The 21,910-nt window shown below is 41.2% G+C and overlaps 1 protein-coding gene and 1 long non-coding RNA gene across 7 annotated transcripts in view; one reads left to right on the forward strand and one right to left on the reverse strand.

The window, feature by feature from the left end:
• Nucleotides 1-4,147: 4,147 nt before the first annotated feature.
• AKNAD1 (AKNA domain containing 1) overlaps nt 4,148-21,910 on the reverse strand; it is a 42,667-nt gene continuing 24,904 nt past the window's right edge. For 3 of the 6 annotated variants that reach the window (XM_077765560.1, XM_077765557.1, XM_077765558.1), the window contains exons 8-14: nt 18,666-18,751; nt 15,514-15,611; nt 11,853-11,975; nt 11,654-11,761; nt 7,589-7,670; nt 5,035-5,161; nt 4,148-4,282 (exon numbers count right to left, since the gene is read on the reverse strand). In XM_077765560.1, coding sequence (XP_077621686.1) covers nt 4,151-4,282; nt 5,035-5,161; nt 7,589-7,670; nt 11,654-11,761; nt 11,853-11,975; nt 15,514-15,611; nt 18,666-18,751 — 756 coding nt within the window. In that variant the 3' untranslated portion in view covers nt 4,148-4,150. The remainder of the gene's footprint in view (nt 4,283-5,034; nt 5,162-7,588; nt 7,671-11,653; nt 11,762-11,852; nt 11,976-15,513; nt 15,612-18,665; nt 18,752-21,910) is intronic. The other 3 variants (XM_077765561.1, XM_077765563.1, XM_077765562.1) reach the window with 3 other exon arrangements.
• LOC144232723 (uncharacterized) lies at nt 13,142-18,149 on the forward strand. Its single transcript, XR_013335499.1, has 4 exons — nt 13,142-13,357; nt 14,976-15,147; nt 15,711-15,817; nt 18,091-18,149. It is a non-coding gene; the product is annotated as an uncharacterized LOC144232723 (long non-coding RNA).

A 21,910-nucleotide genomic window follows, 5' to 3' on the forward strand; every position in this document is an offset into this window, starting at 1 on the left:
GTCAGCACAGAGCCCGACGCGGGGCTCGAACCCACGAACCGTGAGATCATGACCTAAGCGAAAGTCGGACGCTCAACCAACTAAGCCACCCAGGCGCCCCTACCTAAATTTTTATAACCTTCAGAACCTTTATTTTATTCGTATAGGAACTGCATATTTCCATAATATCTTTATTTTGTGTTTCCATGTGAACTGTATCTTTTATGTTATTTTCAAACATTTTTTTATATAGGAAAGTTGTTTTGATATATTAATTTCATAACTTGCTGTTTTGCTAAATAACAATAATATGCAAGTGCTTACTTAGAGCTTTGTATATGCCAAGCCCTGTTTTGAAGTGCTTATATTACCTCATTTAATCTTCCGATTTATTCCTGTGAAGATAGGTACTATTATTATCATCTCCATTTTGAAGCTGAGGAAACTAGGGCACATAGAGGTTATGTAATTCAACCCGGATGTATATCTGAAGAGGAAAGTCTTGACATTAATAAACAGTTCTCTTTGAATATCAAGCATGAGAACAGTATTTTGCTAGTGAAAGGGTTAGTTTTGGGTATCTGCATTTTATTTGCGGTCCTTGTATGCCTTGGTTACTAGCAGTCCAGGGTTAGTACTTGTGTAGAACAGAGATCTACACTAATCCAATGCCCTGTGACAAATGGAACCAAAAGTGTGATGACTGGAAACACTGGCCCATTCATTCAGTCACTTCATACTCAGTGATGACTTTATCCTATCACAGCGATGTGAGATCCTTTCAGGCCTCCATTTTACACATATTTTAGGCTTAGAATTGGAGAGATCCTTTGTTTCCTAAATCTCTTACTGAATTTGAAAATATAAGTGTTCATCTTACATAAATTCCTAGTACAAGCTAATTCCGCCTTCAGATTAGCAATTACAAATTCCGATACCAAGACCCTGAAGAAGACATTTTGCCATTAACTAATTGAAACCATTTATTCACTGTCTCTGAAGCCCACATTTGCTTCCTGTTGATAAGTGCTTGGCTTATAAAATCCAGCAGATTCAGACTGTTCAGCCATATTCACAAAAAGATAAGAAGAATATCATTCACAAAGACAAAAATTCTTGGATTTCAGCCCAAAAGCCTGGCACCTTATTTTTGTAAGATGTGATGGCTCCGTAACTCACTTCTGCTATAGGTATTTGTGACTTTCTGTGAATTCTGTCAGATTACAGGCAGATTTCTTTTAAAACCAAAGGAGCAAGAGAGTCTTCATCCCACAGTAAAATTTCAGCTACCAAAACAATGTTTTGGGTATTAAATGTATTCATATTTAGTATGAATTAGGTCTGTTTTAAATCATTAAGATTCATTCATATCAGTAAGATTGCAGTAGAAAGGAGTGATAAAAAGATGTTTTCATTTGTATAATAAAGTGGATGGCTGAATTTTTTTTTTTTAGGATTTTACTTTTGAGTAATCTCTACACCCATCCTGGGGCTCTCAAAATCCTGAGATCAGGAGTTGTGTGCTCTCCAGACTAAGCCAGCCAGGCACCCCCTAGCATTTAATTTTTTTAATTTTAGAGAATACAAGCTGGGCAGAGAGGCAGAGGGAAGAGAGAGAATCCCAAGCAGGCTTCATACTCAGCGCGCACCCCAACGCTGGTCTTGATCCCATGACCTGGGATTGCGACCTGAGCCAAAATCAGGAGTCAGACACTCAACCAACTGAGCCACCCAGGCACCCCTAGAATTTTTTATTAAAGAGATAAAAGCATTCCCCCTCACCCTGCTGTCTTGCCCCTGGCAACCTGAAGCAGCCAGAGCACAGCTAAACATTGGAAGTAAACAGAGAGGCCTGTGAACAGTGGAAGCTGCCAGATGTGTCTTTACCACACTGCTGCCCTCAGCAATGGTGAGCCCCTTGACTCAGCATTAGAAATAAACAGTTAACGAGCTTGTTTTTCTGGTCTGTTACAGCCTCAGAATTAAAAGAGATCTGTCAGAATTTACACAAAGAAGGGAGGAGACAGCCAAGGCTACATAATCAGTAAATACAAAATTACCTTTATAAGCCAGAGCTTAGCACTTCCAGGACTTCTTAAGGGACATTGCCCTATTTCTATTTCTTGGAATAAGCATGTCGCAGTGATTGTTCATAATGATCTTCAGTCATTAAGGAAATATAAAATTAACATTTAGAATATAGTTTAATAAAGTAGAGATGGGCCATATTTTTAAGGAAATGATTACAGTAGTTAATTTTCTATAAAGGATAATTGAGGGCTTAGGAATATTCACTTATTGTGGTCCTTTCTAACCTGGGTTCCATGGATTTGCTTCAGGTGTCTGTGAACTTTTAAAAACTGTGCAAAATTGTGTGTTCTTACATCCCTTTTCCCTGCAAGAGTGGAGTAAGGGAGACTCCATACCTTTCGTCAGATTCTCAAAGAGGGTTGAACCCAAAAAAGTTAAGAACTAATGAATCATATAAGAACCCTGCAAGCCAGAGAAGTGTAATTTTAAACTTGAGGACAGGATGGTGGTGCTTGGCACATAAAACAGGTTATCAAGTTGTGATTAAATTTAGGTAAATGATGAATCTAAAAGCCTCTTAAAAGAGTATATACGCAGTTTATAAACTCCTTTTTTTCTCTTAGAATCCTACTAACAGTGTTCACTATCTTCCTTATAGTGCCACAGCTTAAAGTACCTTTAGCCACAAAATCAGAGGTATCTTCAGGCCGGCCTCTGGTTTATCTCTTCTAAGGCACGCGTAACAAGTTTCCAAGCCCTAAAGTTAAAAATAGCCTGTTCTCCAGCCAGCCCTAGACAAATAGCAGCTGCCTTGGTCACCACGAAGATCTTCAAAGTAGGAATAGATTTAACTCTGTACCACTAAGTAAAGCTCTGGGGGTTAGGAAACCATTTGTTGACTGTTTTGAGTGAATACAGGCCTCAGGAAAGAGGGAAAGAGTCAATGATGTGCTGCTCTGTCATTAAAGAGGTTCTAAATCAGCCTTAAAGAAGCAAATCAGAATCTTGTTCTGGCATTAATCCCTGGTACATAGTTTTAATAAATTGTCTTTACTTTTGTCCTAAATTCATTAATCTAGGACTAAACGTGTTTGCCTGTTTCTTACTTTAAGAGATTAAGTTAGAATACATATTTTAAGAATTTCATATTGTACAGAAAGTAAATGAAAAGGAAAGATTCTTCCTTCTCTGGATGACTCCTAGCTCCATTTCCTAGAAGTCCACTGGATATTTTTGTGTATGTTTGCAGAAAATATGTATGCCCTTTGAAAAGCATATACAAACGTCACACTACATGTATTATTAGTCATCTTGCTTTTTTCACTCTCCCCCACCCCGCCACCTCTCCCATGGCTACATTTTTTTCGGTGGCTGCCGAGTACTGACTGATTGCATTACTGTTATTTATTAATTCTCATCTAGGGTGTTTAGATTCATCCCACCTGGGGACTCTTCCCATCAGTCCTCCAGTGGCCATCCCTGTGTACTAATACCATGGCCTATTGTGGGGAGCTACCTATAAAGTCATTGCTAATAATGGAATTGCTGCTCAGAATTTAAGTGCTTTGACATTTGTGGAGTTTTGTACCAAGTTGCCTTCTTCCCACCAGATTGCACCAATTTATACTTCCACCCTCAGTGTAGGAGAGCCCTGTCATCCCCAGCCTTGCTCACACTGGGTCTTCTAAACTAAAAGGCAAAAGTATAGTCTACTGTTTCATTCTGTCCTCTTTTTTAAATGTTGTTCTTGGTTTTTGTTTCTTTTTTTAGTAATCTCTGTACCCAACATGAGGCTCGAACTCATGACCCTGAGATCAAGAGTTGCATACTCTTTTGATTAAGTCACCCAGCTACCCCTAGTTTATTATTTTAATTTCTTTCGTTACAAGTTAGGAATAACAGATTTATTTGAAAATAATACTTGTTGATTTCAATTTTAAGAATCAAGGTCCATTGGTTTGTTTTTTTTTTTCCTTTTAAGCACGTGGGGCCCCACATTTCCTATGGTTTTGGTATTTTCTCTAGAAAGTCCTCTTCCAAACTTGTGTAATAAGATACTTTTTGAGGGAAGATCAAGTTTCCTTTGCATTTTTCTTTTCTTTTTTTTTTTTTTTTAAGTCTTTGGTTGTCTTGGGTCAAACTAGTATTTCAGTTGATTCCTCCATCTCTGTACTTTGGCAAGATCTTCTGCAACAGTTGTAATCATTCGATCAGTAGTTTCTTTCAAAATGGTTGCTGTCCTTAGGGCATGATCCAAAGATGAATTTAAAATCTACAGAGGAAAAGTTCACATATTTAAAGTTACTGTTTCTGTTAATTGGGTTATCTCATTATTAAACATTGCAAGGTGGAATTTTTGGAGCATTCTTTTCCCACCCAGTCTATTCCTGTTTTTGACTGTTGGTTTCCTAGGAAACCAGTCTGAGATGGAATATATTTTTTAGAGAAAGGGACAGAAAAAAGACCCAACACATGACTGATGAGCGTGAATCAGAGGGTGAGGTCAGCAACCTGACGGGGCTGTTGCTCTGCCACAGAGGAAGAGACCTGTGAGAAAGAAGGAAAGCTATTGGGGCTCGCTGAAAGAGGGTTTAGGGGTCATAACCCCTGAGAGGGCACCCAGAGGCATTAGTGCTTGCATTCCAAAGCATTTGAAGGTGGCCTGGGATTTGATTTGAAAATAGGGAAGTGCTGGCAGCTCTAACCCCAGTGTCACTGGAACAGACTTGTGAGCGGCTGGAAACACTCCACTACTTCACTCCAGGGCCAGGGAGATCCTGTAGTGGAGGCACCACCCACAAAACACTTTCTCCAGGAAATTTCCCTTGGAACCAATTTAGGAATAATACAAACCATGTGGCTGCTTAGGCTGTGTCTTTATGTTAGTGCTGAGCACAAACTATTTCAATTAGAGCATTTTCTGGTGCCACCATACTGGAATGATTTAAAAGCCATCAGTTTTGTGACCGAGACCATACTTACAAGCTGCAAGCATTTTAGAATGGTTTTTTTCTAAGTCCTCACCTCAGATTCCATTTCCATACTGTCAAAGTTGCTTAAGGATTTGATTCCAGAAATCCTGGAGGGGTGGAAATGGGGTGTGGGTGTAGCAAGGTCTGAACTGTAGGTCATGAAAATCTTACGATTTTTTCTGGAAGGCAAAAGCACATTGATATTTGTATGAAGCTCCCCTCACTTCCCTAGCTCTGTGGTTCAGTAATGGCTCTATGTGTAGCTCTCATAGTCTCATGTGGCCGACCACAGATGAGCTTTAGAAAAAGGCGGTTGCATGACCGTGATCTGGGAGGTGTTTTCCCCCCAGAATCTGTCTCCTCTTCTGGAGTTGGAGAGGCAACACTCCAATTTATGCAGTTTTTGTTCTTTGGGGGCCAGCCTTTTACCCTGCATATATATAAAACAAATGCACACAAATTTGCCAATTGTAGGCAGTTTGAGTTCATTCTAGCACCAGTGAGTTTAAACAGCAATGAGGCAGCAGCAATAGAAAAATAAAAGCTGGGGTGTCAGGGTGGCTCAGTCAGTTAGGTGTCCAACACTTGATTTCAGCTTAGGTCATGATCTCATGGTTTGTAAGATCAAGCCCCACATTGGGCTCTGCACTGACAGTGTGGAGCCTGCTTGGGATTCTCATTCTCTCCCTTTCTTTGCCCCTCCCCCACTTGGATGCACTCTCTCTCAAAATAAATAAATAAACAAAAGAAAAGAGGCATCTCTTTAAATAGGCATGCCTGGACTACTACACTGTAAGTATGACTCTCTCTGATAATGGTCTGGGTAAATAAGGAGAGCCAGGTCACTATGTACAGTTGTTCCAGTTGTGCACTGCACAACTCTAGGAAGTTTCATTCACACAGTCTGTGTGAAGGGCACTGCCTGGAGTTATGCTTTGCACAACCATAAATAGTGGTCTTAGGGGATGCCACAGATCCTTGCCTGTTGACAGGTGGGCCATGGAGCCATCTTCACATCTCCCTGGCTTGAGATTCCTTCTGTTAAGCATTACTTCTTTGGTACATACAGCACTTGTAAGCAGTCATCTCCAGGAAGTCTGATTTCAAATGTGACTCTAAGCCTCCCTTCATCTATCTCCCCTACCACATAGGAGTTGGTTCTGCAGGTTAATTTAACACTTTGGATCTATTGTCCAGTTGAGAACATCAAAGAGGATTAGCATCAGTGGCCCCTAGCTAATAATAAAAAACTCCAGGCAAGGCAGGGCAGTATGGAGTCCTGTCCATCTTCACATCCAGTCAGTCACCATGATCAACAATAATAGCCATCACTTGCTGAGTGCCATGTACCTTTCTGAGTGCTTTATATGTATTGACCCAATCCTCAGTGAGTTTGGCAGTATTATTATTCCCATTTGGGGAATATTGAGGAAGCACAGTGGGGAAAGGGAGGCACAGAAAGGTTAAGCAACTAGCCCAAGGACACAGAACCAAGATGCAAACCCAAGACCTCCCCAGAGGCCACATTCTTAAACACTGCACTGCATATGATAGTAGCTAGTGAGTTCAGACTGAGTTAGAGCAGAGCCTGAACTATTAACCACTCTGCTACACTATTGATTTTGCCTCTTAAATAGCTCTTGAATACTAGACCTCTCCTTCACTTTCATCCTTGGCCAAGCTACCATCATCCCACTTGGATTATTGCACCAGCCTCTTACTTGGCCTCTGTGCTGCAATCCTTGACTCCTTTAATCCATTCTCACTTTTTCTTTAGAGTGATCTTTTTAAAACACTGGGAAACTTTTTTTTTTAAGTTTATTTTGAGAGCGAGAGAGAGGGAGAGAGAGAAACCCGAGCAGGCTCTGCTCTGTCAGCGAAGAGCCTGACTGGGCTCAATCTCATGAACCTTGAGATCCTGACCTGAGCCAAAATCAAGAGTCAGATACTTAACCAACTGAGCCACCCAGGTGCCCCAACACTAGGAACTCTAAAAACACCCTGGTTAAAAAAACTTCATTGGCTTATTATACCCATGAGTCTGAACTCCTTCCTGTAGCTGACAAGGCCGTGCATGGTCTAACCCCGCCCATCCCTTCAGCTTCCAGTCGCCAGTCTCATCTTGCCCCACAGCCACTCGCACTACACTGTTCCTGAACTTGCCAAGGGGCCTTTCCACTCCAGGAAGCCCTAGTATATTGGAATGCCCTTCACTCTTACCCTCCATATCCCCTTGCTAGTTGATTCACACTTATCTTTTGGTATTCAGCTTTCCTGAACCCCCAAGTTAGGTAATAACACTCTTCATCCCCCCTTTTTGGCACTTTCAAAGACTGGCTCTTCTACAAAAAAAAAAAGTAATTTATATGAGGGCAGAGACAGTAGTTTAGTTTTTCACTGTGTCCTCAGGACTTAGCACAAGACCCTGCTATTGACACTCAAAATATTTGTTGGATGAATAAATGAAGTATTAGCCATACTTTGGTTTGAATCTTGGCTCTACTATTTATGATCTTGGTGATCTTGAGCTGGTAATTTAATGTACTAAGCACATTGTATGTACCCAACTAAGTCATTTTTGTAATCACTAATAAAATAATACTTACTTTCCTGGTATGGGCTCATGTTCATCTTGAGAGGATTTTGGATTCGATGTCTGGGAACAGATCCATTCTGGTTTTGAACAAGCTGAAAAATGTTAGCTATGATTAAATTCAGAGCATCAAAAATGATCCCCAAATGGTGGTATATGGATATCATTTCCCGAACTTTTCTGTATGAATGAAATAGTTCATGAAATCTTAATATTAAAGTAAGAAAACTAGGGAACACAGAAAACAAAGAACTTTCTTTCTGAATTCAGGAAAAGAAATTCAACTTACTTATTTTAAGAAATTCAGCAATCCCTATCAAAATAACACAAGCATTCTTTACAGAGCTAGAAAAAACGATCCTAAAATTTTTACAGAACCAGAAAAGACCCTGAATAGCCAAAGCAATCTTAAAAAAGAAAACTAAAGCTGGAGGCATCACACTCCTGACCTTCAAGACATATTACAAAGCTGTAATCATCAAGACAGTATGGTACTGGCACAAAAACAGACACTCAGATCAGTGGAACAGGATAGAGAACCCAGAAACGGCTCCACAAATGTATGGACAACTCATCTTTGACAGAGCAGAAAAGACTATCCAATGGAATAAAGACACTCTACTCAGCAAACGGTGCTGGGAAAATTGGACAGCGACATGCAGAAAAATGAACCCGGACCATTTTCTTACACCATACACAAAAATAAATTCAAACGGATGAAAGACCTAAACATAGACAGGAAGCCATCAAAATCCTCGAAGAGAAAGCAAGCAAGAACCTCTTTTACCCTGGCTTCAGCAACTTCTTACTCAACATGTCTTTGGAGGAAAGGGAAACAAAAGCAAAACTAAACTTTTGGGACCTCATCAAGATAAAAATTTCTGCACAGCAAAGGAAACACTCAGCAAAACTAAAGGCAACCGACAGAGTAGGAGAAGATATTTGCAAATTACGTATCAGGTAAGGGGTTAGTATCCAAAATCTATAAAGAACTTATCAAACTTACAACATCCAAAAAACAAATAATCCACTGAAGAAATGGGCAAAAGACGTGAGTAGACACTTCCCCAAAAAAGACACCCAAATGGCCAACTGACACATGAAAAAATGCTCACACCACTCATCATCAGGGAAATACAAATCAAAACCACAATAAAATACCACCTCACACCTGTCAGAATGGCTAACATTAATGACTTGGGCAACAACAGATGTTGGCAAGGATGCAAAGAAAGGATCTCTTTTGCACTGCTGGTGGGAATGCAAACTGGTTCCTCAGTATGGAGGTTCCTCAAAAAGTTAACAATAGGACTACCCTACAACCCAGCAATTGCACTACTAGGTATCTATCCAAGGGATACAGGAGTGCTGTTTCGAAAGGGCACATACACCCCAATGTTTATAGCAGTGCTATTGACAATTGCCAAAATATGGAAAGAGCCCAAATGTACATTGGCAGGTGAATGGATAAAGAAGATGTGGTATATATATACAATGGAGTATTACTCGGCAATCAAAAAGAATGAAATCTTGCCATTTGCAACTACGTGGATGGAGCTAGAGTGTATTATGCTAAGTGAAATTAGTCAGAGAAAGACAAATATCATATGACTTTACTCATGAGGAATTTAAGATACTAAACAGATGTACATACGGGAAGGGAAGCAAAAATAATATAAAAGGGGGGAGGGGGACAAAACAGAAGAGACTTAAATATAGAGAACAAACAGGGGTACAGGAGGTGTGCTGGGAGGGGGGATGGGCTAAATGGGTAAGGGGCAGTAAGGAATCTACTGAAACCATTGTTGCACTAGATGCTAACTAACTTGGATGTAAATTAAACAATAAATAAATTTTAAAAAATAGATAAACTGAATTCCTTCTGCACTGAAAAATAAATTAAATAAATAAATAAATAAAACTCTCAGAATTCTTACCTGGGGAGAGCAAAATGGTTATTGGGGGTAGTCTCTGCACCCCTTGATCATCTCTAACATTCTGTGATTGTGTTGAATCTATTCATTTATTTGGGGGGAAAATTACATCTTAGAATAAAGAGTCTTTAAGTTCTAAAAAAGAAAAAAGGAAATTCAATTTTTTTAAGTAGGACCCACACCCAGCGTGGTGCCCAATGTGGAGCTGGAGCTCACAACCCTGAGAATCAAGATTCAGATGCTTAATTGACTGAGCTACCCAGATGCCCCTTTAAAAGGAGCCTTTTCAGTAGACAAGAGACAAGGAGTCTGGATTTAGGTTCCCTGGGTGCTAACTGTGTGACACCTGGGCATGCTGTCCAACTTCTGTGGGCTCAACTACTTCATCTGACAAGTGGAGGGATGATTCCTTCCAAGAGCATGGACCAAATGGATTCCTGGAAGTCTTAAAATCCAGGAGCAAGGATTCTGGGAGTCGGAAACTAGATGATGGTACAAAGACAATTCCAGAAAATAGAGACTAAACAGAGAAGAAGACAAATGTAGGATCAGCATGAAGACAAGAATAAAGCCAGGAAAAGGAAGGGAGAATAGTCAATAGCCAATGGCTAAGAAATCTGCCTTTCTTGTTGCTGGTTCTCCTTCCAGGTTTCCTGTCATTCATCAGTCTCTTGTAGCCAGGCTTTACTTCCTCTCAGGAGGGTGCCATTTGACAAGGGACCTGGGAGATACTGTCCTTAAGACATGGAAGGTAGAAGCCAGAAAGTCCAAATTAATCATGCTGGCCCCCCAAACATAAGTCATGATGAGCACTAATGAGTTCAGTCTTAATCCTTTGCTAGTCTCCAAATATAATTTTGGATTTTACTTGAAACATAGAAATTCAGAGATGGGTAGGACCATAGAGTCATCAGTTACAATTCTAGTCCAGTCTACAGATGTGCAACATCCTGACAAAGTACATGGTCTCTGGATGGGATCTGTAGAAACATCTCTACAGATGGGGCTAATGTCCTCCTACAAAAGCCCACTCCATTCCGGTTTCTGGGAGGTTCTTTTCAACGTTGAGCGAATATGCCTCCCTTTGACTCTACCCTCTTGGCCACTATACATTTACTAATGTAGTTCAAGGTCACACTTCCGATGACATAGCTGATTCCCTCATGCCCTCATATATTGGAATAACAAGTCCCATGGGTTATAGACCCAAAGGCCAAGGAGGTGGTAAAGAAACCTGCCCTGTTGCTCCCGCAGAGTTTTAGTGGCTGTCATCTTGAGAGAATACATCCAATTGGAGAAGTTAGCAGCTGGGGAGTGGGGGTGGCAGTGTAGGGGACGACCAGCTGAGTTCAGTCAGGTAAATGGCATTTTTTCATCTTAGAAACTGGCAATTGTGAAAGATAAGAAACATCCTCCCTGACACTCTGTCCCCAGGTCTCTGGAGAGAAAGAGCTCTGGAGGTATCAACTTTCCCACAAGAGAGGATGTCAAAGAAGATATGGCCATCATTTAGAAGCAAAACAAGGAGTATGTCCTTCCCTCCTTTATGTGCCCTTAGCACACTCTGACTTTGTTCATCCTAGCACCACATTTTGCCATGAACTTTCCTTATTTGGGTATGAATTCTTTTTAAGACATTGTGAAATCCTTGGGAGGCAAGAGCCATGCCTTATTCATCTTTATAAATAAATGTGGGAGTTTAGTTTTTTTAAAGATAGCCAAAATTTACATTTAAATTAGTAATATGATGTTTAAGGAGTATAAAAATAGTCTATTTACATGCTGACTTTCAGTAGGGATATATTTAAAGCTTTGACCACTCCTGAACAATAGGAATAACAGTGGCAATTATTTAATTGGTCATTTGTTTAGCAAATATTTACAATTTGTTACCAGCTTACACTGAGTTAGCCCTTCACAAGTTTCAGAGTCTTTTATTGCTAGGATTTCATATCTCCCAGCCCTGGCCCAGCCTTTTGCCATCCAGGATGTGGGAGTGTCAGATGAGTACAGGAGGTCCAGACAGCAGACCGGAGAGGGCAGGGGCTCCCCAAGCGGAAGCAGTGGCTGGTGTGACGTGGGTCCTCCAGGCCTGGGAGACCAGATTGTTTACAAAGATGAGATCATGCAGCAGATGTACTTACAAGATGAAGAATTTTTATTTTCATTTAAAAAGCAGAGCTGGACAAAGTCGCTTCTTTCACTATGATTTAAGGAATTCTCTCCTGGGGTGTTGTATCTATAATAAAACTCTAAAAAGAAAAGAGAAATACAACTCACTGCCTGGGAACCACAGCTGTCCCCACTTATACCTTCCTTCTAGGGCCCCTGAGTCTCACTCACCTTCAAGTGTTTTTTTGTCACAGGCTCTTCCGGAATTATGACTCTTAGTGCCACAGTTCTGACCTTTATCACTCGACAGTCCAGTCTCAGGAGCAGAAGAGCAGCTGTGGCCTGTATCAGAACCTGAAAAGTTCCAAGTTACACAAAGGACAGGTGAGTTTTTTCATTATAGTCACAGAATGTGTGAAAAGTAGAGCTCTAACCACGAGAGGTATGCGTTAGGCGCCAAAGTGTTCAGCTTCCCCAGCTGTTTTACCAAGGGAAGTTGCCAGCCTCAGGATGGCATTTGGAATCCCCTTATGACAACTAAGAGATGTTTTCAGAAGTAACAGATCTGATAGGAAAGTCTCAAGGTTTTCCTTGTGTATGTATGTACTTTGTGAATCGATGGGTCTGTGAGAATTTGGCCTCCCGAATTAACTACAAATGGAAGATGGTATTTTCCCAGATTTGCCCTGATACACCCACATTCTCTTCTCAGACCCTGTGTGGCCAAGAACTTGTGTTTTGTCACCAATTGAAAAGATGGTTTTACTCTACTGTCAAATTCATGATCTGATATGGGAAACTGAATTATAGCTTTGCCTTCATCTTTGCCAAAGAGGGGTTAGTAATACAGGGTGTGCATGTCCGGTACCTGTCTAGAACCTGGCAGGCTGCGGGAAGTGGAGCCTTCCAGATAATCCAGAACGTGAGATCCTGGGCCAGAGCAGTGAGCACAACAGGCTTGGATGTTCAAGCAACATCTCAGCTCCAGGAGAGATGAAGCCAGGCGACAAAGCAACTGCCAGGGCTACCTGCCTTGCTTCTCTCATGATTACACTCCTTTGTAACATAATCTTTCAAAGAGTAAGTCACAAATGGAATGAGCTCGAGGGATGGTTTTCCCTCCAAATCTCTGTCAATCAATAGTCATTGAATTCCCTCTCAATCCAGAACACAAGGAAATTAAAATAGCATGAGGTTCAGATAGACCTAAGAGTGAAGTCTGGGTCTACAGCTAATTAGCTGTGATGGTTAAAAATATGTCCACAAATTCTTTTGTATGTTCTTCAAAAGGTATAGCGTAATTCCTCCCTCCTTGAGTATGAGCTGGATTTAGTGACTTGCTTCTCACGGATAAAGTGGTAGTGATGGTGTATAACTTTCAAAACTAGGTCATAAAAGACCTAGATCACTTGGCTGCCATGTCATAATGGCATGCAAGCAACCTATTGGAGAACTAGGTTCTATTGAGGAACTAGGACCTCCTGCCAATGGCCATGTAAGAGAACCATCTTAGAAGCAGATTCTCCAGTCCAGTCAAGCCTTCACATGATGGCAGTATTGGCCAACATCTTGACCACAGTCTCATGAGAGAACCTGAGCCTGAGTCACCCGGCTAAGCTGCTCCCAAATTCCTGACCCATAGGAATTATGAGATAGAAAATGTCTGTTGTTTTGAACCATTAAGTTTTAGGAGACTCCATCACACAGCAGCAGATAATGCAACTGCTCTTTGACTGGCAAGTCACTAAATTTCTCTGAGCCTCCATTTCCTTATCTGTAAAATAAAAATAATAATTCCTACTCACAGGGCTATAAAGATAGCTAAATGTTATACACTATGTCAGCAGTTCTCAAATTTTTTTTTAAAACCACTTTACACTCTTAAAATTGAGGACCTTAAAGAGCTTCTGCTTATTATAGTTTTTATCTACCATATATCATAAGATGTGCCCTTTTTTTATACCTGTGGTGAAAAATCTCCCCCTGTATTGGAGAATAGCTATTATACAACATTCAGCCAGCTGAAGACAGGCTGGTACAGAGGTACCTATTTATAAATTTTAAGTCAATTTTGCTTGTGCAGAATCACTCAGATTTTCACAAGACTGAGTGGACAGTCCTAAGGCTTTAAACATTTTTTCCTTTACTTATTTCTTTTATTATTATTTTTTAAGTAGGCTCCATGCTGGGTATGGAGCTCAATGCAGGGTTTGAACTCATGACCCTTAGATGAAGACCTGAACTCAAATTAAGAGTCAGATGCTTAACTGCCTGAACTACCAGACGCCCCAAGGCTTTTTTTAAAAAAAATAGAATTTATTATGTCATTTAAAACCAACAGTAATTCATTTCATGCTCACAAAATAACAGGTTTTTAATGCAAAGTGGCTATTTTTTTTTTAATTAAGAGTATTAGAAGAGTGGCAGTATTTTATGTTTTGGCAAGTATCTTGAATATCTGGCTTAAAAGAAGGCAGCTGGATTGCATAGCTGCACCTCCATTCAATCTCCTGCAGTATTGGCCTTACACAGATATGTAGCTGGGAAAGAGGACCTCACGGTCCCCTGAAAGGGTGTCAGGGACCCAGGGGCCTTCTGATCACACAAGCTCTGTTACAGCATCTGATATAGTAGGTGTTCAGTTGATGAAATATTACTATTACCACTAGAAAATGAATCATCTGGGCACCCGGGTGGCTCAGTCAGTTAAGTGGCCAACTTTGGCTCAGGTCATGATCTTACGATTTGTGATTTCAAGCCTGGTGTCGATCTCTGTGCTGATGCCTCAGAACATGGAGCCTGCTTCAAATTCTGTGTCTCACTCTCTCTCTCTGCCCCTCCCCAACTCATGCTCTGTCTCTGTCTCTCTGTCTCTCTGTCTCTCAAAAATAAACATTTCCAAAAAATTTTAAAAACTGGGGGCACCTGGGTGGCTCAGTCAGTTAAGTGTCAGACTTCGGCTCAGGTCATGATATTGTGGTTTGTGGATTCCCACCCCTCAGCGGGCTCTGTGCTGACAGCTCAGAGCCTGGAACCTGCTTTGGATTCTGTGTCTTCCTTTCTCTCTGCCCTCCCCCCACTTACTCTCTGTCTCTCAAAAATAAATAAACATTTAGAAAAGAAAAAAAAAAAATGAATCATCTGCAGAGAAGTAGAACTCCATGTGACATAGTGATAAATACGAAGTTGAAGGAAAGACTCTTGACTAACAGCGTATATGAACGTCAACAAGCCTTGTTAGGTCTCTGGATCTAGTTTCTCACTTAGAAAACAGGGTAGATGAGGCTCTGGTGATTTTCATGCTCAGGAGCTGCCTGAACAGGCAGGCCTTGGCCTCACCTCTTCCTCATGCAGGCGGCTCTGCCGGGGATGTTTTTCTGCTTCAACTACCTTTGGAGGAAGGCTCCTATGACTAAAAATCATTGAATTCCATGCCCTGGTGCTCTCTGGGTCTCCTCCCAGCTCTCATTTTCTTTGCTTCTGAAAAATGTTTATGGACAAGTCGGCAGCAACTCTCCCACGTCCGGTAAGCTCACCAGGTGCACGTTATGGGTCGTGTGGCAAGGATGACACACAGAACTGAGGCCACCGCTTGACTGAGTGCACGGAGTCCTGTGGCTCCTGCACAAACAGAGGTGGCACTTTCACCCTCTCTGACCACATTTGATCTGTTTGAGTCTATTTGATTATTAATACTTGCAATATTATAACTTTATATTATTATAATATAAAAAAACTTTGTATTATTATAAAGTTTGCAAAAAAACACAATATGCAACACCCTAGTCTGGGTAATTCTGTTTGGTGTGGAGATGGTCTGCCTGCCATGAGCAGACCCATGGAGAGGGACCTTGAAGACGGAGCATCCACAGCACCAGGCCCCTCAACTTACCGAGTACTGAATCTGTGTGCAGTGTCTTTTTTTGAATGAAAGTGGAACACCTTCCACAGCTGGGCCTTCTGTGCCCTTTTTTCTCTATGTTTTCCTTCCTAAAAAAAGGTGCATAAGATTCAATAAACATTTAACGTACTTCTAATAGAGGCCATGAGAGTATTGGTAAAACTGAAATGTTAAATTTCTTATATCAGAGCCTGGGATGATACAGGAGTGGCATGTTGCCCTCAACAGAGATCCCTTCTGCCTGCCTTTCTGAGAGCTTCTCTATGAGAAACTGGACCCAGCACAACTTGGCCTGGTAAGAATGTGTCTACCAGATGTTAAAAATAAATCTGTTCTGTTCCCGAGAGGACAATATCCAATCATCATGCACACATATGCAATATAGAAATTTGAAGTATGGAATTATAATAATTGGAGTTTTCTTCATACTCATGTCTCAAATTCAATTATTTTAAATTTTTTTTTTTAATTTGAGAGAATGCATGTACAAGGGGTAGAGGGGGAGAGAGAGAGAGAGAGAGAGAGAAAATCTTAAGCAGGCTCCATACTCAGTGCAGAGCCCAGCATGGGGATCCATCTCACAAACTGTGAGATCATGACCTGAGCCAAATCATGAGTTGGACACTCAACCAACGGAGCTACCCAGACGCCCCTCAAATTCAATTCTTATCAGGGGAAGAAGTTGTGCTACATGGCAGTAGTAGGTCCGTGCTTTGTCTCCATAAGTACAAGCTGAATGTGTCTAAAAAGTCTAGCAAGATGGGTTTTGTCCAGTGTGTATGGGGCTAAAAGCTAAGGGAGCACATTGGGTTAATTTTAGCGGTACAAGGCCACCAGGGGGCATCAGAAAGATGACTTTCAGTTCTCAGTTACCAGGACACCCTCTGACTTGGCTGTAGCTTCAGCCTGCCTTCTTCACAGAAATCTTAACCCCTTCAAAGGAATTCTAGTTAATCACAATTCTTAACAAAGCCCTTGCTCAGCCCCTGAGATACAGTAATAGCCCTCCAGGAAAGTGGTTCATTCTTAGCGAAGACACTGTGCCCAAGATATCCTGCACGCGGCTGGTGAGAGGAATGAGGCCAATTCCCCCGAGGATGGGGTGCGGAACCCTAGGAATTGCTTGGCAAATGCAGCACACCCAGCTGTGCCCAGGCCTGCCTGCTGTGGAGAGAGCTGCTGTGCAGAGTTGGTGGGGCTGGGGGCTGAGGAGCTGGGCCCTTCCCCTCCCCTTGGAAAAACATGCCCTCCTCCTGAGTCACATATTTTCTCACACCTCATTTTCTGTCTCCACCCTCCCCCTTTGGGGCATTTGAACATCTGCTCTCCAAAGTGGGAAACTTGGATCTCTTTCAAGTGCATTCAGTCCAACACGACTTTCTTTTATTGCTTCTTTTAAACTTCTTTGTGCACTTAAAATCATCATGCCAAACATAAGAGCCAAGGGCAATTCTACTTGAGAGGACAGTTTTCAAAGAATATAGAGTGGCTAAAGTGGACTCTTAAATCCCAAATCCTGTATCAGACATAACACAAAGGGATATGCATTTTATATGTAGCATATAGACCATTGATCTGCATATACATAAAAATACCCCTCAAAGGCCAGCTAGCTTCATTTAGCTTCATTCAAGTCTTCTAGAAGAGCAAAGAGTATATGTGTGTGTGTGTGTGTGTGTGTGTGTGTGTGTGTATCCCTTTGTTCAATTAATTCCTCAGATTATTAGGTAGTTTACCAAGATTTTAATTTATAAACCATGTGTATCTCCATTTCACACTCCAGTGATAGATGGGTTGTTAAATCTGATTTCACTTGGTTGTGTTTTTACTTCCCTCTAGTCCATGATAAAACAGAATATTTAGTCTGGGACATTGGTCCTTGACTTGGTACTTAAGAGTATCTGAGGTTCTAGAGTAGGAATTTGACAGACAAACATTTAATACCTTGAATCCTTCATCAGAATGTTTTTTAAATGTCAAACTATTTTTATTATACTTAATAAAATCTAAAAAAATTAAAAACCTAGGTTTTATTCAATAAATAAAATTAGTGGGCCTGGGGTGACTTGGAGTAGGCATCATTATTGCCTCCTATATTTAAAGGAGGGTCAAAGCTGATGACTGGCATGTCAGTTTAAAGTAATAGTCCACGCCAGATGACACATGGTCATATTTAGCACAAACACCCTTCTGTTTCCTTTTTAAGGGGGCGGGAACTCAATAGAGCACTTATGAGAAGTGCCCATTCCCATGGCAGAATGCTTTCTAACTTCAGACCTTGTCATCTGCTTCTATTAGAGCCTATTACGTACATGTAATAGTGGTTGCTAAACAGCTCCTCCCTCCTTGACTCTTGACCTTTGGAAGGTAAATTAGCCAAGCTTTGGCACAAGTTCATAGTACCTCCTGAACTTGGAGGTGGTGCCTCTCACTAACTGATAGAAGCTTCAATAAAGGATTCTGACTCCACATGGCCTAACAGTTGAGCCAAAGAAAGTTTCAAGAATAGTAAGGATTTCTCCTTAGGATTTTACATCTTTACCTTTTTTTTTTCTTCATAATTTACAGCTTGTTAACCTCTGGAAGATTTCTTGCTGAAGAATGGGGAGAAGTAAACATGACACGTGGAATTAGGCTTATTTCCAGTGGGACTGGGGACAGAGGGTGGGGCAGGGAAGATTTTTCACTCATCATGAGAAGCTGCTGTACAATGGTGCCCAATAATCTCCATGTGGATAATGTTCAAATGCAGCCTGCAGGGCAAACTACCCTCCGTGTGTCGCAGCCATGATTCTTAACCAAGGGAATTTAGGAGAATCATTTGAACAGATTTAAAAGTAGTATTCCTACTAGCACTCCAGCCCTGGGTGAGTCTGATACACTTGGTGACGTTGAGGAATGTGCACAATCAAAAATCTCCCCTATGACTCTGATGCTCTCCCCACTCAAGAGCCACTGCTGGAAGGATTTGTGAATCAGGAGGGAGGCTGGGCATGCCCAGCCCTGACATCTGTGATTCTGTAACTTGGCCAGTGGCTTCTGGCACCTTTTCAGGTAGTTGACGCCCACTCTCGCTGGAGCTATTATCCCAGCACCTGCTCCCGCCCACCCTGGGAATTTAACTAGCAGCGAGAAGCCCTCACCATTCAAGGACCGGGTGGCTACAGGCACAGCTTGGACTGGTTGTCTCTGCATGGTCCGGCCTTTCCGAGGTGTTGTTGGGATTCTCCTGCACCACAAAGCACACACAGATGTGGATGTGACCGAGGAAGTGACTCATCCCTCTGCTGCTCATGCACAGCGGCAGACCAACTCACCGCTCCAGGACTCCTTCATTCTGATTTCTCCCTCGTTGGGGTCCGTGCTCTAATGGCCTGGGGCTCAGAGAAAGAAGGCTGCAACACTGTCTTGGCACCTCTCCTTCTCCAAACATTTGAAAATCTAGTTTACAGATGAGAGAATACTTCCCAACCCCCCTCCCTTTTTTTCTTTCCTTAGTTTCAAATGACCCCAAGTTCCACCAGGGGATGAACAGATTTAAGAAGATCATTTTTAAATCCATCAGTCTTACCCCTGTTAATAGAGGTCTAAAAGCTTTTCCAAAGAAATGCATTCAACTACGAATTAAAATGAGGCTTAGGAACTATTTAGAGGCTTAAAGTGTTTATATGTCCTTTTTTAGCACAGAAAAATTACACTTCTTCACCAAAAAGGCCTGCCGCCCCCACCCCCAGTGTGTATTTTTTACTATGTTTCTACCTTTTATGTAAACAGAGAACGTGCCCTTCTCACCGTGATAAACAATGCTGGCATAAGCGTCATTGTACAGATAGCTTTTTCCATACTTTGAATTACTTCCTTAGGAAACGTCTAGGTCAAAGGTAGTGAACATGTTTGCGTGATGACACATATTGCCAAATTGCTTTCCACAAAGGTGGTAAGAAATTAAACAGCCATCAACAATGTGGGCAGCTCAGTTTGACCACACCTGCCTCTGCATCAGGAATTACCCTTGAAAATGTTTTTGGTAATTTAAAGAGGGGGGGAGCTGGTACCTTGTGTTAATTAGCATTTCCTCTATTATTAAAGGAGATACACATTTTCCCATGTGCTTATTTATTGGCCGTGTTTCCTACTTGTGACTTTTAGTTCATATTCTTTGGAGGATGTCAGTGTTTCCATATTCATAAAAACAACCATTTATTGATCTCTCATTGTGCCACGTGCTTCTCATAACAGCCCCCTTTGTTCCTTCCTGCCATCCTGGCAGATTGTACCCATTTTAATGCCCGTTTTTAATCATCTGAGGCTCAGAGGACTTAAGCAACCTGGCAAGGTCACACAGAGTATAAGTGGCAGAGCTGGGATTTGAACCTTTACTCATATGTCTGTTTTCTTAGCCATAATTTTACTGCTCCTTTGTGCATTTGTCAGAGCACTTTATATAGTAAAAATCTCAATCTTGAACGTTATTGGTTCTTAATATTTTCCAGTGTGTCTGCTCTAAAAAAAAAAAGTGGCTGCAGTTTCAGTTTTGCAAATATTAGACAAAATGTTGATGTTGTCAAAAGAGGAGTTAACAATGGCCAAGAAACATGAACATGAGGTAAATTTCATAAATAGTCAAAGAAATAGAGATGAAAACAATGAGAAACCGGTTTCACTTATCACTTTAGCAAAGGCTGGGGGAAAAAAAGAAAAAAAGAAAAAAATACCCAGGGTGCACTCAGGTGGTCACATCTCCTTTCCCAGGCACAGCTGGGGCAGATGCTGCTTTGCTAAGGGCCGGCTTACTAGAATTTGCACTGTGTGCCTCTTGAACCATTAACTGCACTCCTAGTCTTTTATTCTAAGGAAATAAACAAGTACGGTCAAAAGCTTGCATATAAAATGATGTTAATGAAGCAGTATTTATTGTATCAAAGAACTGGAAAAAACCTAAATGTCCACAACAAGGGATTGGTTAAATAAATTGGTATAATAAATACAACGCGATCCTTAAAAATGAAGCTATAGATTTTTTCTAAGTGATTGTTGAGATGCCCACAATAGAATGTTAAATGAAAAAAAGTGTCATAAAACAATACATACAGGGACAACTATATGTATAGCTTGACTCGGTGGCTCAGTCGGTTAAGCGTTTGACTCTTGATTTTGGCTCAGGTCAGGATCTCGGTTCATGGGATCAACGCTGCATTGGGCTCTGTGTTGCCAGTGTGGAGCCTGCTTGGGATTCTCTCTCTCTCCGTCTCTCTCTGCCCCTCCCCCATGCCACCCCCCTCAAAATAAATAAGTAAACATTTAAAAAATCTATGAAACACCAATACGTATAGTATGATCTCATTTTTTGCAAAAATGTATATGTGTATGCAAACAAGAAAAAAGACTGGGAAGATACACACTAATATATTAGCTATGATTTTTCCCTCTGTGAAATGTTCTTCTTTATACTTTTTTTCTATCCTCTATTTTTTACAATAAGCATGAATCATTTTTGTAATTTAAAAAATAAAGGGTTTTCCCCTGTGTTTTCTTTGATCAGTTCTCACTTCTAGGCCTACAGGGTTCCCTGCACTTCACATATAAGGCAGATTTACATGAGCAGAGTGTAGGCAGGTGCTCCCCACCTGAACTGGGGGATCCATTGTCCCCTGATATTCATCCTAGGTAAATCTTACCTTCCTAAGTTTCCAACTCTTCTTCTGCCTAGTCTTCACAAATTGGAGCTCTGAACCACCAAAACTATTACTGTTCACTGCTGCTTATTATAATTTTGTCATTATCATTTTAGACCCAGGGGTTTTTAATCCCTGTACTCCCAATTCATTCTTAATGAAATACTCTCAGGGTGCCTGGGTGACTCAGTTGGTTAAACATCCCACTTTGGCTTGGGTCATGATCTCATGGTTTGTGGGTTTAAGCCCGGCATCAGGCTCTGTGCTGACAGCTCAGGGCCTGGAACCTGCTTTGGATTCTGTGTCTCCCTCTCTCTCTCTCTCTCTGCCCCTCCCCCACTCATACTGTGTTCATTCCCTCTGTCTCTCTCTCTCTCTCTCTTAAAAATAAACAAATGTTGGGGTGCCTGGGTGGCTCAGTTGGTTAAGCGTTTCATTCTTGGTTTCTGCTCGGGTCATGATCTCACAGTTTGTGAGTTCAAACCCCATTGGGCTCCATGCTGACTGTGGAGCTTGCTTGGGATTCTATCTTTTCCTCTTTCTCTCTGCCCCTCTCCCCTCTCTCAAAAGTAAATAAATGAACTTAAACAAACAAACAAACAAATAAATGTTAAAAATTTTTTAAAAAGAAAAGAAAAGAAACACTCTCAAGCTGTGGTCCCCATACTAGAAGCATTGGCATCACCTGAGAGCTTGTTAGAAATGTAGAATTC

Source organism: Crocuta crocuta, unplaced genomic scaffold (genome assembly GCF_008692635.1).
Source record: "Crocuta crocuta isolate KB4526 unplaced genomic scaffold, BGI_CrCroc_1.0 scaffold274, whole genome shotgun sequence".
Classification (NCBI taxonomy): Eukaryota; Metazoa; Chordata; class Mammalia; order Carnivora; family Hyaenidae; genus Crocuta; species Crocuta crocuta.